Source organism: Dreissena polymorpha, chromosome 8 (assembly GCF_020536995.1).
Source record: "Dreissena polymorpha isolate Duluth1 chromosome 8, UMN_Dpol_1.0, whole genome shotgun sequence".
In the NCBI taxonomy this organism is placed as follows: Eukaryota; Metazoa; Mollusca; class Bivalvia; order Myida; family Dreissenidae; genus Dreissena; species Dreissena polymorpha.
Genome location: NC_068362.1, coordinates 40,570,469 through 40,586,718, shown reverse-complemented (window position 1 = coordinate 40,586,718; position 16,250 = coordinate 40,570,469). Strand labels below are relative to the sequence as shown.

Here is a 16,250-nt window from a genome sequence, read left to right as displayed (position 1 = left end):
GTTCCGCTAATGAAAAATCAGATAAATCAGACGAAAAAAGCGGGACGTTTCTCTGAATAGTTCCAACGGCGTCTCGACAAAGTACCGACAGTTTTTATTATCATTATCGATATTAACATTATCTTTTCACCTTCATTGACATCGAACAGTCAAACTTATCAACGTAGAACAGTCATTTATCGTAGCACACTCTTTATCGTAGCACAGGTATGACCCCGTCGAGAGTGGGGCAGTGGGTCTCACTATGGATTTATTGGTCATTGCCGGCTCAGGTACCCCGAGTACTTTTAAGTGTACTATAATATACCCCGAGTACAGATGATACGCTAACAGGCATTCGGCCATACGACGGGGATACTTTTAAGTATATTTTCCGAACCACGGGTAATTTGTAGTATACTTCACAGTACCAGGGGTACTTTTATGTAGTAATTTAGCTGTGTCAGTCGACAATGACCAATCGAGCGTAATTATCGTATCACTGTCAAAGTTATTATCGTAGTACAGTCTTTATCGTAGCACAGTCTTTATCGGAGCACAGTCTTTATCGTAGCACAGTCTTAATCGTAGCACAGTTATATCGCCGTCGAGAGTGGGTCTGTGGGTCTCATTGTGGGTACGAGGCATTACAGTTCTAATTAACATAATACTAAATATTAAAAATAATGGGCACAATCGAACATATAAATTATTGGAAAAAACAACTTGTTATCGGTCTGCGGCCCATATGTTCATGTTGCCACACATTTAATGCGCTGACACTTTTGTAATAGACGTGTGTGGTTACATTCCAGTATTGTGCAGTAGCTGACCGATTTTATTTTCATTTCTATTTAAACATTAATAACTACGATTTTTATATAGTTTTTAAAATGGTTTTTTTGTTCCACTAATTTATTCGAAATAGGGTGTATATTTAGTAAGGAAATAATAAGCCCATTAAACGCAAACAGGGTTTTATTTACAGACTACATATCAAATGTTAGTATATAAATTGATTTGATCATTCCGCACAGAAGAATTGCAAATTTTGCAAACAAAAAATACTTTTGGAGTTAGCGTTCCATGTAAAGTCACCAATAGTATCTTTTACAGAATTGTACGTCTGTATTTGTACGCATGTTCGAAAACGTAGTACCGGTACTTAAAACAACGTCGGCTTTTACACATATTTTACACATATTACGCAACACTTTCCTGACATTAAATATACTGATGAAATGCAGTAACATGATTTTCAATTATTAAGCAATACAGATCGTCTACATACACTATTCAGCGGTGAATTCAAACACATATAGCAATTTTGTTCATTAAAACTTAAAAAAATGTATAACCGTAAACATTTTAATCCAAACATCATCAATATAAATTTAAGTAGCCCCAAAATACGGTTCTAATGGAATGTACAATCCGATTATGGTGTGTTGGAAATGTCAAACTTCGATTGATTTTCTAGCTCTTTTTGGACTGTAGAAATATATTTTAAAATATTAATTGCGCCGTGTTCGAACCAAAACCAATTCAAAACCCGATTAACCCATTTATGCCTAACGTCTAGAAAAAAGCCTTGGCAAACAGCGTAGACTCAGATGAGACGCCGCATGATGCGGCGTCTCATCAGGGTCTGCGCTGTTTGCTTAAAGGAATTTCTTTAAGAAATATTCTAAATATAGAAATAAATATATTAGACATCGATAATTTTGAAAATAAATTGACCCATTTTAGAATGATGGGAGAGTCCACTATGCATAAATGGGTTAATATTTAGATATTTACGTATCTGGAGCTACTGCTATATGATTCTACTTTCTCAAATCGTGTAAATAGGAAGAAATTTTGTCCTTGCTTAATTTCTTAGTGCTCAGAAAGTTGTTATTCTGTTGCTGTGGTGAATTTTAATCAACTGATTAATCAAATTGCAATAAAATCGAATTTAACTTCTCGTCAATTTGAATAACAATGCTATGAGTTTAATATTCAGTTACACGTGTGCGTTAGTTAGAAACTGTCGGACATTGCTGGTAGATTTTCAAATTGTCCGCCGTTTTGTGAATCTACAGCGGACAGATTTGTCCGGCGTCACTGGAGAAGCCGTTCAAAATACATTCCATGCGTTGAAATCCCCTTTTTATGTTTTTCTCGTGCTTTTTTATAACACGAACCTCGTTACGCAGTGGAAGCCTTACATGTATTAGCGGCGATCGACCAATCGGGACACCTCGGACAATTCCGCCATATCGGCGATCGTCTGGTGTAGCCCACTGTCCGATGCGTTCAGATTGGGCGATCGACATGTCAAAATATCACACCGTACTGTTTTACGGACAATCATGACAACTCCGTATATTCCGTTATGCAGCATTATACAATTTACACGGAAATTGACATCGAGTCTCACTCACTCTGAACGTACATTAAATTCTCTTAACTTCGGACGCTTTGTCCGAAATCAATATTAATAAGGATTTTTTTTAGGAGTATATGGAGCAATCACGAATTAAAAACGAAACGCGTTGTGAAAACGCATTGACAGTCCGCACAGGATTATCAGCGACAACAGTTTCCGTTTTTATGGGTTTTTCATTTAAAGGAAGTCTCTCATAAATGAAGATCCATCGTAGGCGGAAAGTGTCGTCCCTGATCAGACTTTGTGGATGGCACAGACTTAAATCGGACAACACTTTATAAAAAGTATTAAGCCCAGTTTTCCAAGATCGAGGCTCATAAAGCTATTGTGCTTCTTCTGATATTGACACAATCCCTTAAGATGCAAAGTGAGACTGCACGATTTTTATATGTGTTAAATTGTAATATATTGATAAAAATATGTTACAATAACACAAAATAGGTAAGAAAAATTATACATTGAAGGCGAAATTCATAAAATGCAGCAAAGACAAATTAGCGCCCCGGGCCGATTGTGACGGAGATATTTCGTACATATTTTCTTACAATAACCGGAGCATTCGTCTTTTTATTAGGATCGGAGTAAGTGTTAGTGTAAGTGTGTCGTATGAATTGATATCGTCGCAGGAAATTAAAATGATCCGTAAAACTAAATTCAGTTTCACATCGCACATGCATACATGCTGGCGAATTCGATTGTACAGACATTTTTGATTTCAGAATTAAATATCTGACTTATTTCGCATTTTTCGACACATGTTAACTTTTATTTTAATTTTTATTGAAATATATGTATAATAAGTTTTTTACACATGTTATATAAATTCATAAATTTTTGACAAAATCGTGCAGTCTCACTTTAACAGGCAGTAATGCGGTACTTATAACTTAAACAGGACACATATTTAGCAGTCCTGTAGTTAGATCAATGCTGACAGCTCTTGCCAAGGTTGGCCTGTCATGAAAACTACGGTATTGTCTAATAAATTGACTTATTGACACGTGAAAACACCGCCAACCCGCACACTTCAGATAGATCGCGTTCGCTACTTGTGATATTAAATTTGCTCAGTAGATCAATCGACGACACACTAACGCTTTTATCTTAAGATAAATAGAAGTTTTAATTTCTAATGAATGCTTATATTGTCGTGTTGAAGTGGGTTATTAGAACTTGGACCATTTGTCACGGGTTTCAAATACACATTTCACTTGTGCATTAAAAGATAAAAGTGAGAAAATTTACAACTTAGGTATACAAAAAAAACTTGAAATGCAACGGTTGGATTAAAAGTGAATTACGATAATATATTTTCGTCAATGGGTCGGAAAAGTTAAGACGAGTGCTAATACACGAGTGGTATTTTAAAACTTTTGTGGTAAACCTATAAAAATGAGCACTTGCAGTTCGAGGATGTCATTTGAAACCGAGGCTAGCGGCGAGGGTATCGAGCGCTACAAATCAGGTAACGGAAGATTTAGGTTTACGTTCATTTATAAAACGTAAGTCTCCGTTTAGCGTAAGCGTTGTTTATCGAAATTATTACAAACTAATCATAAGACATTACGCGCAAGAAATAAATTATAGAAAATAAAAACACATGCATGCTTCTGTTATTTTTTCTGTTATGAGTTGTTTCTTAACTTTGGAATATATGCAAAATACCGACCAGAAAATTTCACTAACAACGTAATAATTCTAATGTTGATTTTTATATTGATTGTTATTATTTGGTCAAAGTTAGTGTACCGCTTTGACATAGGAAAAATATTATCTGATAGAATGTGGTATTTTTGCACACAATTTTTATCGTACTTTTTTACCGGACGTTGTTGTTGTTGCAAATTAAATAATATTTTATTTCAGACTTGTACATGGTATATTTGAGAAATAACAGCGAATATACAATAATATAAATTCAATAAACACAAATTACAGTAACACATGTTTACTTAATCGTTCATTTTGGAACATAGGAACACACTGAGTTCATCATGTGTAATTCTTGAGCTCGGCTGATGTCTATGTGTTTATGTTTGGCTTTGATAAATGTCTTTCGGAAATGTCAATTATTGAATATTTAAATAAGTTGCAAAATGTCTTTATTCCAAACGAAAATATATACTCGCAAATAAATACGTAGTTTGTAAATACAAAGATTGTATCTTTGTTATGGAAGTTGGAACACTACCACTGTGCCTATAGTAAAAAAAAAAATTACGGGACATTTATTTCGTTAATTTTGTAATTGACCGATCAAAGAATTTAACAAAAACACATCGAAAAACGACCTACATAATTTTTCTTTTCAAAAAAATAAAAAAAAAACGAAATCACGTATCAACGAAAATGTCATTTTTGAAAAACCACGATATTTCATGCCGGAACAAAATGATTAAACAGTATAACAGGCAGATCAATATGGCATCGATAGCAGGTTAGCAACTTTATCTGTAGTGACCTGAAATCGAACAATCTTTTTTTGTTCGATTTTTTCTATATTATTATTTTTGTTTTATGAATATTAATTTACATTACCACTCAAAAGCTTTGTTATCTTAACACAAAAAATACTGGACGGTTAATTCGTTTTCTTTTGAAAAAAAACTTATTTAAATAAAAATTAATAGCTCATAAGTACATACGTTTTTTTATATACGAATGCACATGAAGTTGAATGATTTAAAAACACTAAAAAGTAATTGCGCAACCCGCATAGGATGCCATTTATTAGCAATCGAGTGACAACATAATGATTAATTAATCGTTACACGTCCCTCATATTTTAACTTAAAATATTTTAATTGTTCGAAGCGCTTTCAACAACCTCGTACTGGATCATATAATGGCAATTTAAGTTGTTCTGCTGACAGTTGAAGATTACTCGTGTGTTTGTATGCACAGCAACCGCTGAGTAGCCTCGTCCTTTCCAAGACAGTATAGAAAAACGTACATTTACAACCGCCTGCTTATCGCACGAAATAATTCATGGTTGTTAATCGGTCAATAATTCAATGAATACCGTTTAAAGGGGCCTTTTCAGGTTTTGGTAAATTGACAAAATTAAAAAGAAGTTCAGATTTGCAAATGTTTGTTGAAATTATGATATTTGTGTGGAAAAAGTAATACTGAACATCAACCATGCTCTAAAATATCTATTATATGCATCTTTTGACGATTAAAAAACCTAAAATGTATAAAGCGTTGCAACGCGAAACGATTGAATAATTTGGAGAGTTCTGTTGTTATCGTTATATTTTATTAAACTACACGGATTGCGTATATAAAGTATAAAATACATCACAGATTGTATGAGTACAGATGGCCGAGTGGTATAAGCGTTATCCTTTTACTCCAGGGGTCAGTGGATCGAGCCCAGTTGAGGGTCACTTTTTTCTTTGTTTAATTGTTTTCTTGTTTTTTACTTGAGCTTTTTAGATCCGATGAACATTTATCAATATAAAGCATTTAATGAGTAATGAGAAACTGCAATATCTGCCAAAATCTGTGAAAGGGTCACTTTAAAGCGACATAATTTCGCTGCTCACACGATCAGGACAGACGTATATGCTGTTGAAATGAGTACATATGCGTAGAATATTCAAGTAGATTTTGATTGCTTCAGTCTTTAAGAACAAATGTAAAGAAGTATGTCATTGTTACCACATTATCCTCGTAGGAACGTCATTATAATCAATGATGATTATGTGTTCTCATTTTGCCGAAAATATGGTTCTATGAATGTTTGCGATCCTGAAACCCTTACACTTTACCAAAATGTATCCGTTAAACAATGATGCAAACATATTGTAGACTATACACAAACTGTTGTTGTTTTTGCAATATACTGCAAGCACTGCCTGTTGCAAAATATCGTTAACATCGCCTTTAGATTTTCAGAAAGCTCGTGTTTTACGAATATCGCAAGAACTGCCTGTTATCAATTATTTAGAAATTATTTACCGGGTAAGCTGGACCGGAAGGTCATTTCAGCACTACAAAACCTAAGTTGAAACGCCGGATCCTATTAATACCATTTTAATTACATCTGAATTTTTAATAAAGCATTTCGGTGTAAGAAAACACTATGAAATGGCAACAGGAAACGAAATACATACAACTGCAATCGAAATCATAGCATGCTGTAGAATATTGAACATTAAATGTTGAATAATTTCGCAATCAACATTATCTTAAAACTGTCAATCACAGACTGTTATAAATATTGCCTGTTGAAAGCTTTGACAACCTTCTCTTTTATTTTACATCTTTAACCCTTTTTTAACAATACAACTCACTCTTTATCGGTTGCACTTTATTGAACACGATGTCTGCTGCCGAATACATGTATTTATACGTTGCTCTTTATAGAATTTCGGTAACATCGTCTTATGAAGAATATGAACCTCGCTCAAGGAAAACGGGGCTTAATGCTGTGCGTAAAGTTTCGTTTCATGTTCACGTATGCAGTCCGCACGGGCTAATCAGGGGCGACGCTTTCCGAATAAACTTGATTCTCGCTCTAAATAGACTTTCTTTAAGCGCAAAATACCATAAAAGCGGAAGTTTCGTCCCTGATAAGCCTGTGTGGACTGCACATACATTAGGCCCCGTTTTCCAAGAGCGCAGCTCAGTTATCTCAAAACTGTATCTGTGACAGTAATTTACACTGTCGAACGATGTTTATTGCAGATTGTGTGTACCTTGATTGTACATAATGTCGTAACGTCTCCATTTTATTTGAGAGTGATATACGCTGAGCCTTTGTTGCATGTCTTGCGTACGAACGGCTTTCTTATTTAAGATTTCTTACGAAAATCTTAAGAATTATTTAAGCAACGGACGAAATATCTGAAATCCATCTTTTGCATGATGTGTATACCCTGCACTTTCAAAGAATTTCGTAACGTCTGCATGATAATGGAGAGTGTTAAACGCTGATCTCCAGTTGCATGTCTTGCCACACAAATATTGCAGAGCCCCTAGTGAGGATGCATAATGTTTAATTGTTGATATCTTGCAATTTCACATAATGTCGTCAGGTCTCCATGTATTTGAGAAAGTAGTTCATAACTTCTCCATATTGTTTGAAAGTGTTATACGCTGAGCCCAAGTTGCATGTCTTACCCCGAACGTGTGACAGAACCCATAATGAGGATGCAGAATTCGTACATACGTTCACACAATTTCGTAACATCTCCATGTATTTGAAAGTGTAGTTCATACCGTTTCCATATTGTTTGATATTTCTTTACGCTGATACCCAGTTGCTTGTCGTGTACCTTATGTCTTGTACCACGCGTGTTACAGATCCCCAAGTGAGGATGCCTCAGGCCATGAACATGAAGGTGATGAAGGAGAAGGAATTCTCGCCCGTGGGACCGGGTACCATGATCAACCACGTGCTACAGATCAGCGCTGCCACTCGGGAGAGGCGAGTGTTTGTAGAATCTACATTCTGTATGAGCCGCGTTCTGAGAAAACTGGGCTTAATGCATGTGCTTTAAGTATCATCCCAGTTAAGCGTGTGCAGTCCTCACAGGCTAATCAGGGACGAAACTTTCCGCTTTTATTGTTTTTTTAGTTTCAAGAAAGTCCCTCCTTACCGAAATTCAAGTTTAGGCGGAAAGTGTCGTCCCTGATTAGCCTGTGCGGACTTCACAGGCTAATCTGGGATGACACTTTACGCACATGCATTAAGCCCAGTTTTCGCAGAACAAGGCTCGTATGTTGTTTAAAATGGGAATTGAAGTAAAATGATAATTGAAGTAAAGTGGGATTTGAATTAAAAATGGGAATTTAATTAAAATGGAACTGAAAAAAAACGGGATTCAAAGTAGAATGGAAATTGAAGTCCAATGGGAATTGCAGTCAAGTGGGAATGAGAGTAAAACGGGAATGGATGTACAATGGAAATTGGAGTTAAATATGAAATGAGGTTAAATGGGAATTGAAGTCATTGCTACAGTCCCTAAAACTTAAATATTGTGTAGCTTGTGGTTGCATTTGGGATCAGTCGGGTCCAGGTTACTTTTACTAAAATTTAAAAAGGGACAACAAGTAGCTTGGGGGTCATTTTTAGTCCAGTCGGGTTAAAGTCAAGGTCGCTGTTAAATAAATGATAAAACCGTTAATGCTCACTAGGAAAAGTCTCGATTTTTTCTATATACTATATATATCTATATACTATATATACTAACAAGGGATACAACTAGTTCTATCAACTTTGCAATGAAAGCAATTAAAATAACAAAAACGATTTATTTTCTTTATAAATGTTAGCTCAATCCACAATCCAATTGAAAAAATACGAACTGTAACGTAATATTTGATGTGTTTTTTTCATTTTGCGAAAAAGGCAAAAGCTATCAAAATCGACACGGGTTTGCAACACAAGGTAAACAAGTAATACCCCTGTAAAACATCTATAGGCGGCTATTGAAATTTTTTGTATCGTTGATACCATATGCACTATCAAAGTAGCACCCTTGCGAAAAGATCATGCGCGTGTTATTCATGACTAATTGATTTAAACTATATATTTTTAATAATTTACCATCAACTTCAGTAAACTTATCAAAAGTCTACCATAGTTGTTGTTGGTGTTGTTTACAATGATCTCCTATACCCGTTTGAATGTAGTTGTCATACGTAAAGCCGAGAAGCAATATCGTTCGGTGGCGATTTTTTTACAACAATGGCGATTGTAGCTGTCCCGTTTCGACTGAATGTGTGGCTAGTTGTATCCCTTGTTAGTATATGTAGCATAAAGTAAAAAATCGAGACTTTTCCCGGTGTTTATGTTCAGTAATTTGATTTTTGAGGTAATGTGCCTAAATTTTGTATTGAGCTTAGGATTCGATTTTGGGCCAAAAGCTTTAAGGCAAAGGTTATTAAAAAAATGAAAACTCTTTAAACACATTGGCTCGAGTTTTAAAGTTTTTCTTCAACCCTAGTTGCTTGCCTGGCTTTGATTTCATTCGATGCCAGAAGGGTCAATGTCTCTGCGTAAAAACTACTTGAGTTTGCATGTAGGTATTTCGTTAATTTTTTGTCTGAAGACATATAGCTTGAGATTGCACCATTATCTAATTAAAATTATAACAAAAACGGTGGAATTAACCTGGTTTTTTTTCGTTTCCATGTTTGTTTTGTTTCCCAATATAATTGTTCAAATATCAGGTAGCGTATCATTCCAGGTGTTTCATTTAATTACCATAATCAATTATTATGAAGCCCTATCGGAATGTCCGACTTAAATGTTCAAAATTACTATCAATTAAACCTTTAAGGACATCTTAGTATGTTATATTTACAGAAAAACAACTTCATATTCCTTTTTCACAGGGCTAAATTGATCAACAAAACAGAAGAATCAAGACTACTGCGTCTCAAGAATCTAATTGAAAAAGAACGCCGCTTTGCAGGCAACCTGCAAAATCGTGTCATTAGGAAGACTTCGAAGTCATTGACTGAAAGACGCGCACTGCTTGATCTTCTGGAAAACGAATACAAAGTTAAGAACTTTATAACAATGAAGCCGAAGTTCGATCCGGGCTCCATTGATAACGTTGAAGACGCAAGACGTTACGTCATAGAGTCACGTGTCTTCAATTCTGGTTTTAACCTGAAATCTATGAAACCGGAAGTGCGTAGAAAGATTCGAATGTTGGATCCGATTCATAAGTATAAGGTTTATAAGGAAAAACTACTAGCAGATAACTGGCAACAGAATGTTGAAATTAATCGAGCTATTTCAGACTCGACGTTCAACATGATGCTCAGTGACCGGAAACATTGGCGAGAATACAATTTCCCGCCAGGTCATCCGAGATGGCAGAAATCAGAAGAAATTAAAACATCATCGAAAGAAGCCTCGCGATCGCGAAAATCATCCCAAATCCCAGCATTAGTTAACGATGAAATACAGCAGGTACGAGAGGTCAATACAGTTCGGGAAGAGGTTGAGTCAGACCGGACCAAAGAGAAATCAGTCGTCTTAGAACGTCGTCAACTGCTACCGCGGAATCCCAACGCGTTCAGTATGAGCATGCGTAGTCTAGGTCCGGTGTACTTCCAGACGACCGTGTCTACACTACCTGTGCTGCAAAATACATTGTGACCGTTGAAGTAACCTTATTGTGGACATGTCATTTCAACAGATGTATTAGTATTGTTTGTTAATTTAACATATTCGTTAGTGTTGTTTGTTAATTTAACATATTCGTTGAACATATGAGCTTCATTTTGGGAAAATGGGTTTAATGCATGTGCGTTATCCGTACAGACTAATGTGGGACGACACTTTCCGCTTATCTTTTTTTCGTTTAAAGGAAGTATCTGTTAAGCGAAAATCCAGTTTATGCGGAAATTGTCGTCACTGATTAGACTCTGCGGACTGCACATACTAATCTTGGACGACACTTTACGTTCATGCATTAAGCCCACGATCCAAGTACAACGCTCATGTTTTAATGAAGTATGCAGATCTAAAACATTCAATAAAAAGTGCAAATCGCCGCTTTTTTTTTACCGAAAACATCGCTCTAGTCTATGTCGAAGTCACATAAATTACAGTTTAACGCGTGTTTACCCATTACATTATTCAAAACAAAATTACATACACAATACGTAAGTTTACATTGGTTATAATAATGATAATAATATTGTTAATACAAGTGTCATCACCCCCACACCCACTACAAATGGCGCCCATGGTGGGGCCAGACGTGCGACGGAAGGACCAGGTTGGCGGCTGGACCAGGTCTCCGGAAGGCTGCGAGGTTGGAACCACGTTCGTTGAGGACGGGCCCACGCTGTCGGAGCGGTGCTGGATTCGGGAGCACGACAACGCCAAAGAGGCGCGTTGATTTCCGTCCAGCTCCGAGGACCGTTTCGGCAGGACCTCCAGTACTTTCGGCAAGGACAGCTGAATTCCTGTATTAACTTTACACTTTCTCGTAAGAGAAATCCGCGTATTTCGATGTTTTGTTTTTGTGACGTTTGGTTTACACCACATGACTTTTTGTATTTTTTAATTGTGAATGTCGTCACTAGAAATTTACGTAACTTGTTCCTAGTGGACGTTTTGTTTTGTGGATGTGTTAATGAAATTTGTTCCCTTAAACATGTGCGATTGGACTGACCTAGTAAGTCTATTATATCAACTTCTTTTATTTTAATATTTATAGCGCACGTGTGCGTATGTGCAAAAAATAGATTTTTTGGTATTAAATGCAGACATTACGTTCGCAAACATGTTTTGTATTTCAGTTCGGTGTTATTGCAGTCTTTGATGAGAATATTGTATTAATTTAAAAATTTTAAATGTGTTAATTTCCAGTGGTTTGTAAGTTATATCCGTTTGCTAAATACGAGGCTGTTTATTACCGTTGCCATCTAAAAATTGTACGCTGTCGACTAATACTATGACCGATACTGTGATCGGGCACAAATAGAATGAAAAACATCGTGTCATAGAATTTTATTTTTTATTGATTCCACAGATTTGTAGCAGACCGCGCATATGTAAAACTAAGTTTACACACATTACACGTTGCGGTCTTCTTATCCTCAGACCGTGTAAAGTATTCCATACTGCAGAAGGGGCTGGTGGCATTTTCAGATTTGAATTATGATTCCTTGATGATTGTTTAGTTTATATCATATGTTCCTTTTGAGTAATTCACATATTTAAATGTCTGTTCAAACTGTGATCACAAAAACTAAATTATTATTCGCAAGTAAATTGAAGCCCTTAATTGGTACCTAATTGACAAACAACAGTTCGGTCCCTTTCTTATAGTAAGTATATTGCATTGCGCGATTTGAGTAATTCACACATTTTAATGGCTGTACATACTGTCATCACAAAACTTAATTATTATTCGCCAGTCAATTGAAACCGTTAATTGGCACCCCATTGGCGAAAACAGTCGGGGCCTTTCTTAGAGCGTGTATATTGCATTGCGCAATCAACACTGATACGGGCCGCGTTATCAGTTTGACACGAAGAACGTCACGTCAAACATGTTACTCCCAGGTGATTTCGGTTGCTTTTTAGTAAGCGGTTCGCAGGTCATAAAATATTGGTGAAATTACGTTTGGATAAAAATGCGAATATGCGAATATCATTTTTAATATTCGAATGCTGACCATTTAATCGAATATTCGAGTATTCGAATAATTTTGCCATCCCTAGCTTTATTATAGTTTTGTAAGATGTTTTCGTGACCGCTTAATTTCATTCATTTGCCTTAAGGTTTAAACACCGGTTTAAATACAAATTAAAATCGACATGCTGTCGTTAATTTGTGGTATTGACTACTTTTTATTTCCCTTGAATAGTAGTACAATTATAAATATGTGTAGTGTTGTAATAGTTTGGCAAAGTATTTGCAGAAATAGTTTGTTTTAATCGTGACATCAAACGTGTCCTTGTATTGAAGTTTTGGTTTAACGTTCAACAAATGTTGAATTTATTGGGCATATTGGCACATATCAACACATCTTTGACATGATATCTTTAGACATTTTATTTCTAAGTATGTGTCAACAGTCTAGTCTCTTGGTTTGTCATTGATAGTTGAGAAATTCATTTTAAAAGTTCTAAACTTGATGCTGTTTTAATTTAAAATGGTAATGATCATTTTTATGTCTGTGTTTAGGGTGTTTTATGCGTTGTGAAGTGTTGTGTTTGTCAATGTGTTTTATTTACTTTTTGAGGTGCTATTAATCCCAAATTTGACTTGACAACATTTTTCTTGAATGTTTGTTTCATTGCCAGAAATGAATATATGGGTAATTTGTTATTAAAAATTGTTAATGTGGGAGGTCATAATTCCATGTGTGAATGTTGGTTGATTTAAGTATGTTAAATCATGCTTTCAGCTACATACATTTTTATTGTTCTGTAAACATCAGTGCAAACTATGTTTGCGAGAATTTTGAATATTTGTGCATTTTTACACATTTGCATCATAACTAATTGCTTTGTTCATGTGTCATTAAGCATGACCACGTTAACCAGTATTTGGTAATTAACTGCAAGATTATTTAATAAATCCAAATATTTTTGTTCAGTAATAATGCATACATTACGAAAGTTCATTACAGAGACATAAACTGTGTTCTCTATGATGTGATTTCAATGTATTGTGTCTTTGCATATGTGTGCAAATTAACACATTTGCCTTTAAATTGATTTGTACCGGTGCCATTAATAATGATCATGTCAACCACTTTTTGGTAATGTCATTGCAAGATGATTTAAGAAATCCAAATACGTGAATGAGTAATTATGCAAATATTACTTAAATGTGAGGTCTCTTTACAGAGACACATGCTGTATTCTCTATGATGTGTTATTGATGTCTTGTTTTCTTTGCATAGTATTTGAACTTTTGATTGTCTATTTGTCAAATGTTGAGACAATATAGATGTGGTTTAAGTTTAATATAATCGCACGGTTTTAATTGTTTCGAATAGATTTGTGTGTCACGTTTTCTTAATATTTTTACAGGTTGAAACTATTCATTTTAATTTAGCTTCATATTTCTCATACCATAGAAAGTTGAGTAATAATATCTCGAAATAATTGTTTGCTTGCTAAATGATTGTAGCAGGAAAACATGTGCAGCTTTTGTTTTACTATTTTAAATGGACATCAAGGTTAATCTTGTCAATTATGTAACTAATTGATAGGTGTTCGTATATTCTTTAGATTTAGTTAAGTATCACTTAGAGTGTAACTTCAAAATCAATTTCTGATGCTATGTGTTTCATTTTACTTAAACATTTTCAAAAGATCTTTTTCAATTAAGATGTGTTTTGAATGATTACATTTTAAAATTTCTGAAGACATTTAGAAGAGGGGAACCGTGTAGTACAGGTCAATTTGTTATCTCCCTTTTTGTATAATACACATTTTACTTTTTTGTTGAAATTCTGTCATCCCTTTAGTGTTCGTTCACCCATACCTGCTGATGCAAAAGTTGTTATGTCCAATCATAATAATGGATTGATGCGATACGGGGATGCGATATAAGATTTTCATTGGTCATTCAAATGTAGCTGTTGATTTCATTATTGAATTACTGACCGGGCTTGCATCCTCGTGGTTTTATTACAACCAGGTGAGATGTTTAACTGTTTTCATTTATTGAAAATTGTGTATTATTGAGTTGTGAAATGTGTGTGAATTAGTTTAATTATTGTGATTTCATTTTAGTCATATTTCTTAGTATCACTTGTTTTGTTATGTTTCTAAAATTGTGTAATTGTTTTGTTTAAAGGTCTTTGCCGTCATTGACTATATTGGTCGACGTCTACAATAAAATAGAAATAAACCTCCATTGACTTGATTTACCACGTGTCCCCACCCCACCCCACTACATAATGATGATACTACTACTACTACTACTACTACTACTACTACTACTACTACTACTACTACTACTACTACTACTACTACTACTACTACTACTACTACTACTACTACAACTACTACTTCTACTACTACTACTACTACTACTACTACTACTACTACTACTACTACTACTACTACTACTACTACTACTACTACTACTACTACTATTACTACAACTACTACTACTACTACTACTACTTCTACTACTACTACTACTACTACTACTACTACTACTACTACTACTACTACTACTACTACTACTACTACTACTACTACTTCTACTACTATTACTACTACTACTACTACTATTACTACGACTACTTCTACTACTAGTACTACTACTTATAATAATAATAATAGTTATAATCTAATAACCAAGATGCTTGTCAGTAACACTCATGTGCACACACAGTATTTCATCTTCAGATTTACCAAAAAAACACATTTCATAACGCCTTTAAATATTCCTAAGTTTTATCAATGGTCCCTGTAATACACGTTTGCTACACAATCGACCATTCGTCAATAACGCTTTATCCTGATAAAAATACAATATAAGTGGAAACAAGAGGTGTGTGTGAGTTTATGCATTAATTTCTTGCAACCTTTACTCTTTTTTGAGATTGACATCAATCAAGCGATTTACTAACTTTCTTAACTTACCAAAATTATTAAATATTGTCATCTGATAAATTTGTAAAAGGAGACATGATTAAAACGCATGCCCGAACACAACAACAAACGGATTATTTTGATTTAATACACGTAATTAAGACATTAATTTTAGAAAAACAAAATGTTTAACAAAGTCCAATTATCGACGGTAAAAATGTAATATTTGAAAGTACAGAAAAATCACAGGTGGTTAGCGTGTTGCTATGATATTAATTAGTGAAAACATCATTTTGAATGATAAATAATCATATTATAACGATAAATTAACTTTTCTGAAAAAAAAAATCACTATATAAATATATATATTTGATAGTGAATTTTTTTTAAATAAAATTTAATTTTTCGTTATACTATGATTATTTATCATTCAAAATGATGTTTTCACTAATTAATATCATAACCACACGCTAACCACCTGTGAGAAAATTGAGTACTCAAAAGGGGGCTATTTTTTAATCTATCTGTACTCAAATGGATGTCTTCTTCACGACATAAAATAGACGGTGATGCAGTGATTAACTTTGATAATGAACACGCTTGCATTTTATCTGCTAAAAACGATTCGATATTTGTTCCAGTTTATCTGTGTGTCCAGCGTTTATTTGTCCATGTAATTATTGTGTAAATAGTTTGTACTTCCATTTTTTCCGCTAGTATCTCTCAATTATTATGTCAATAGACTATGTATAAGTTTCTTAAGTTACCTCCCTTGCGCGGAACTTTTTTATCCAGATATCA

General features: G+C 34.6%; 1 protein-coding gene across 1 annotated transcript; it reads left to right on the top strand.

The window, feature by feature from the left end:
• The first annotated feature begins 3,410 nt into the window (after positions 1-3,410).
• Positions 3,411-11,634, top strand: LOC127840461 (uncharacterized). The gene is made up of 4 exons (XM_052368878.1): positions 3,411-3,875; positions 7,721-7,870; positions 9,053-9,061; positions 9,703-11,634. Exons 1-4 carry the CDS (start codon positions 3,803-3,805, stop codon positions 10,530-10,532), a joined length of 1,062 nt encoding a protein of 353 aa, XP_052224838.1. The 5' UTR covers positions 3,411-3,802; the 3' UTR covers positions 10,533-11,634.
• Positions 11,635-16,250: the final 4,616 nt, after the last annotated feature.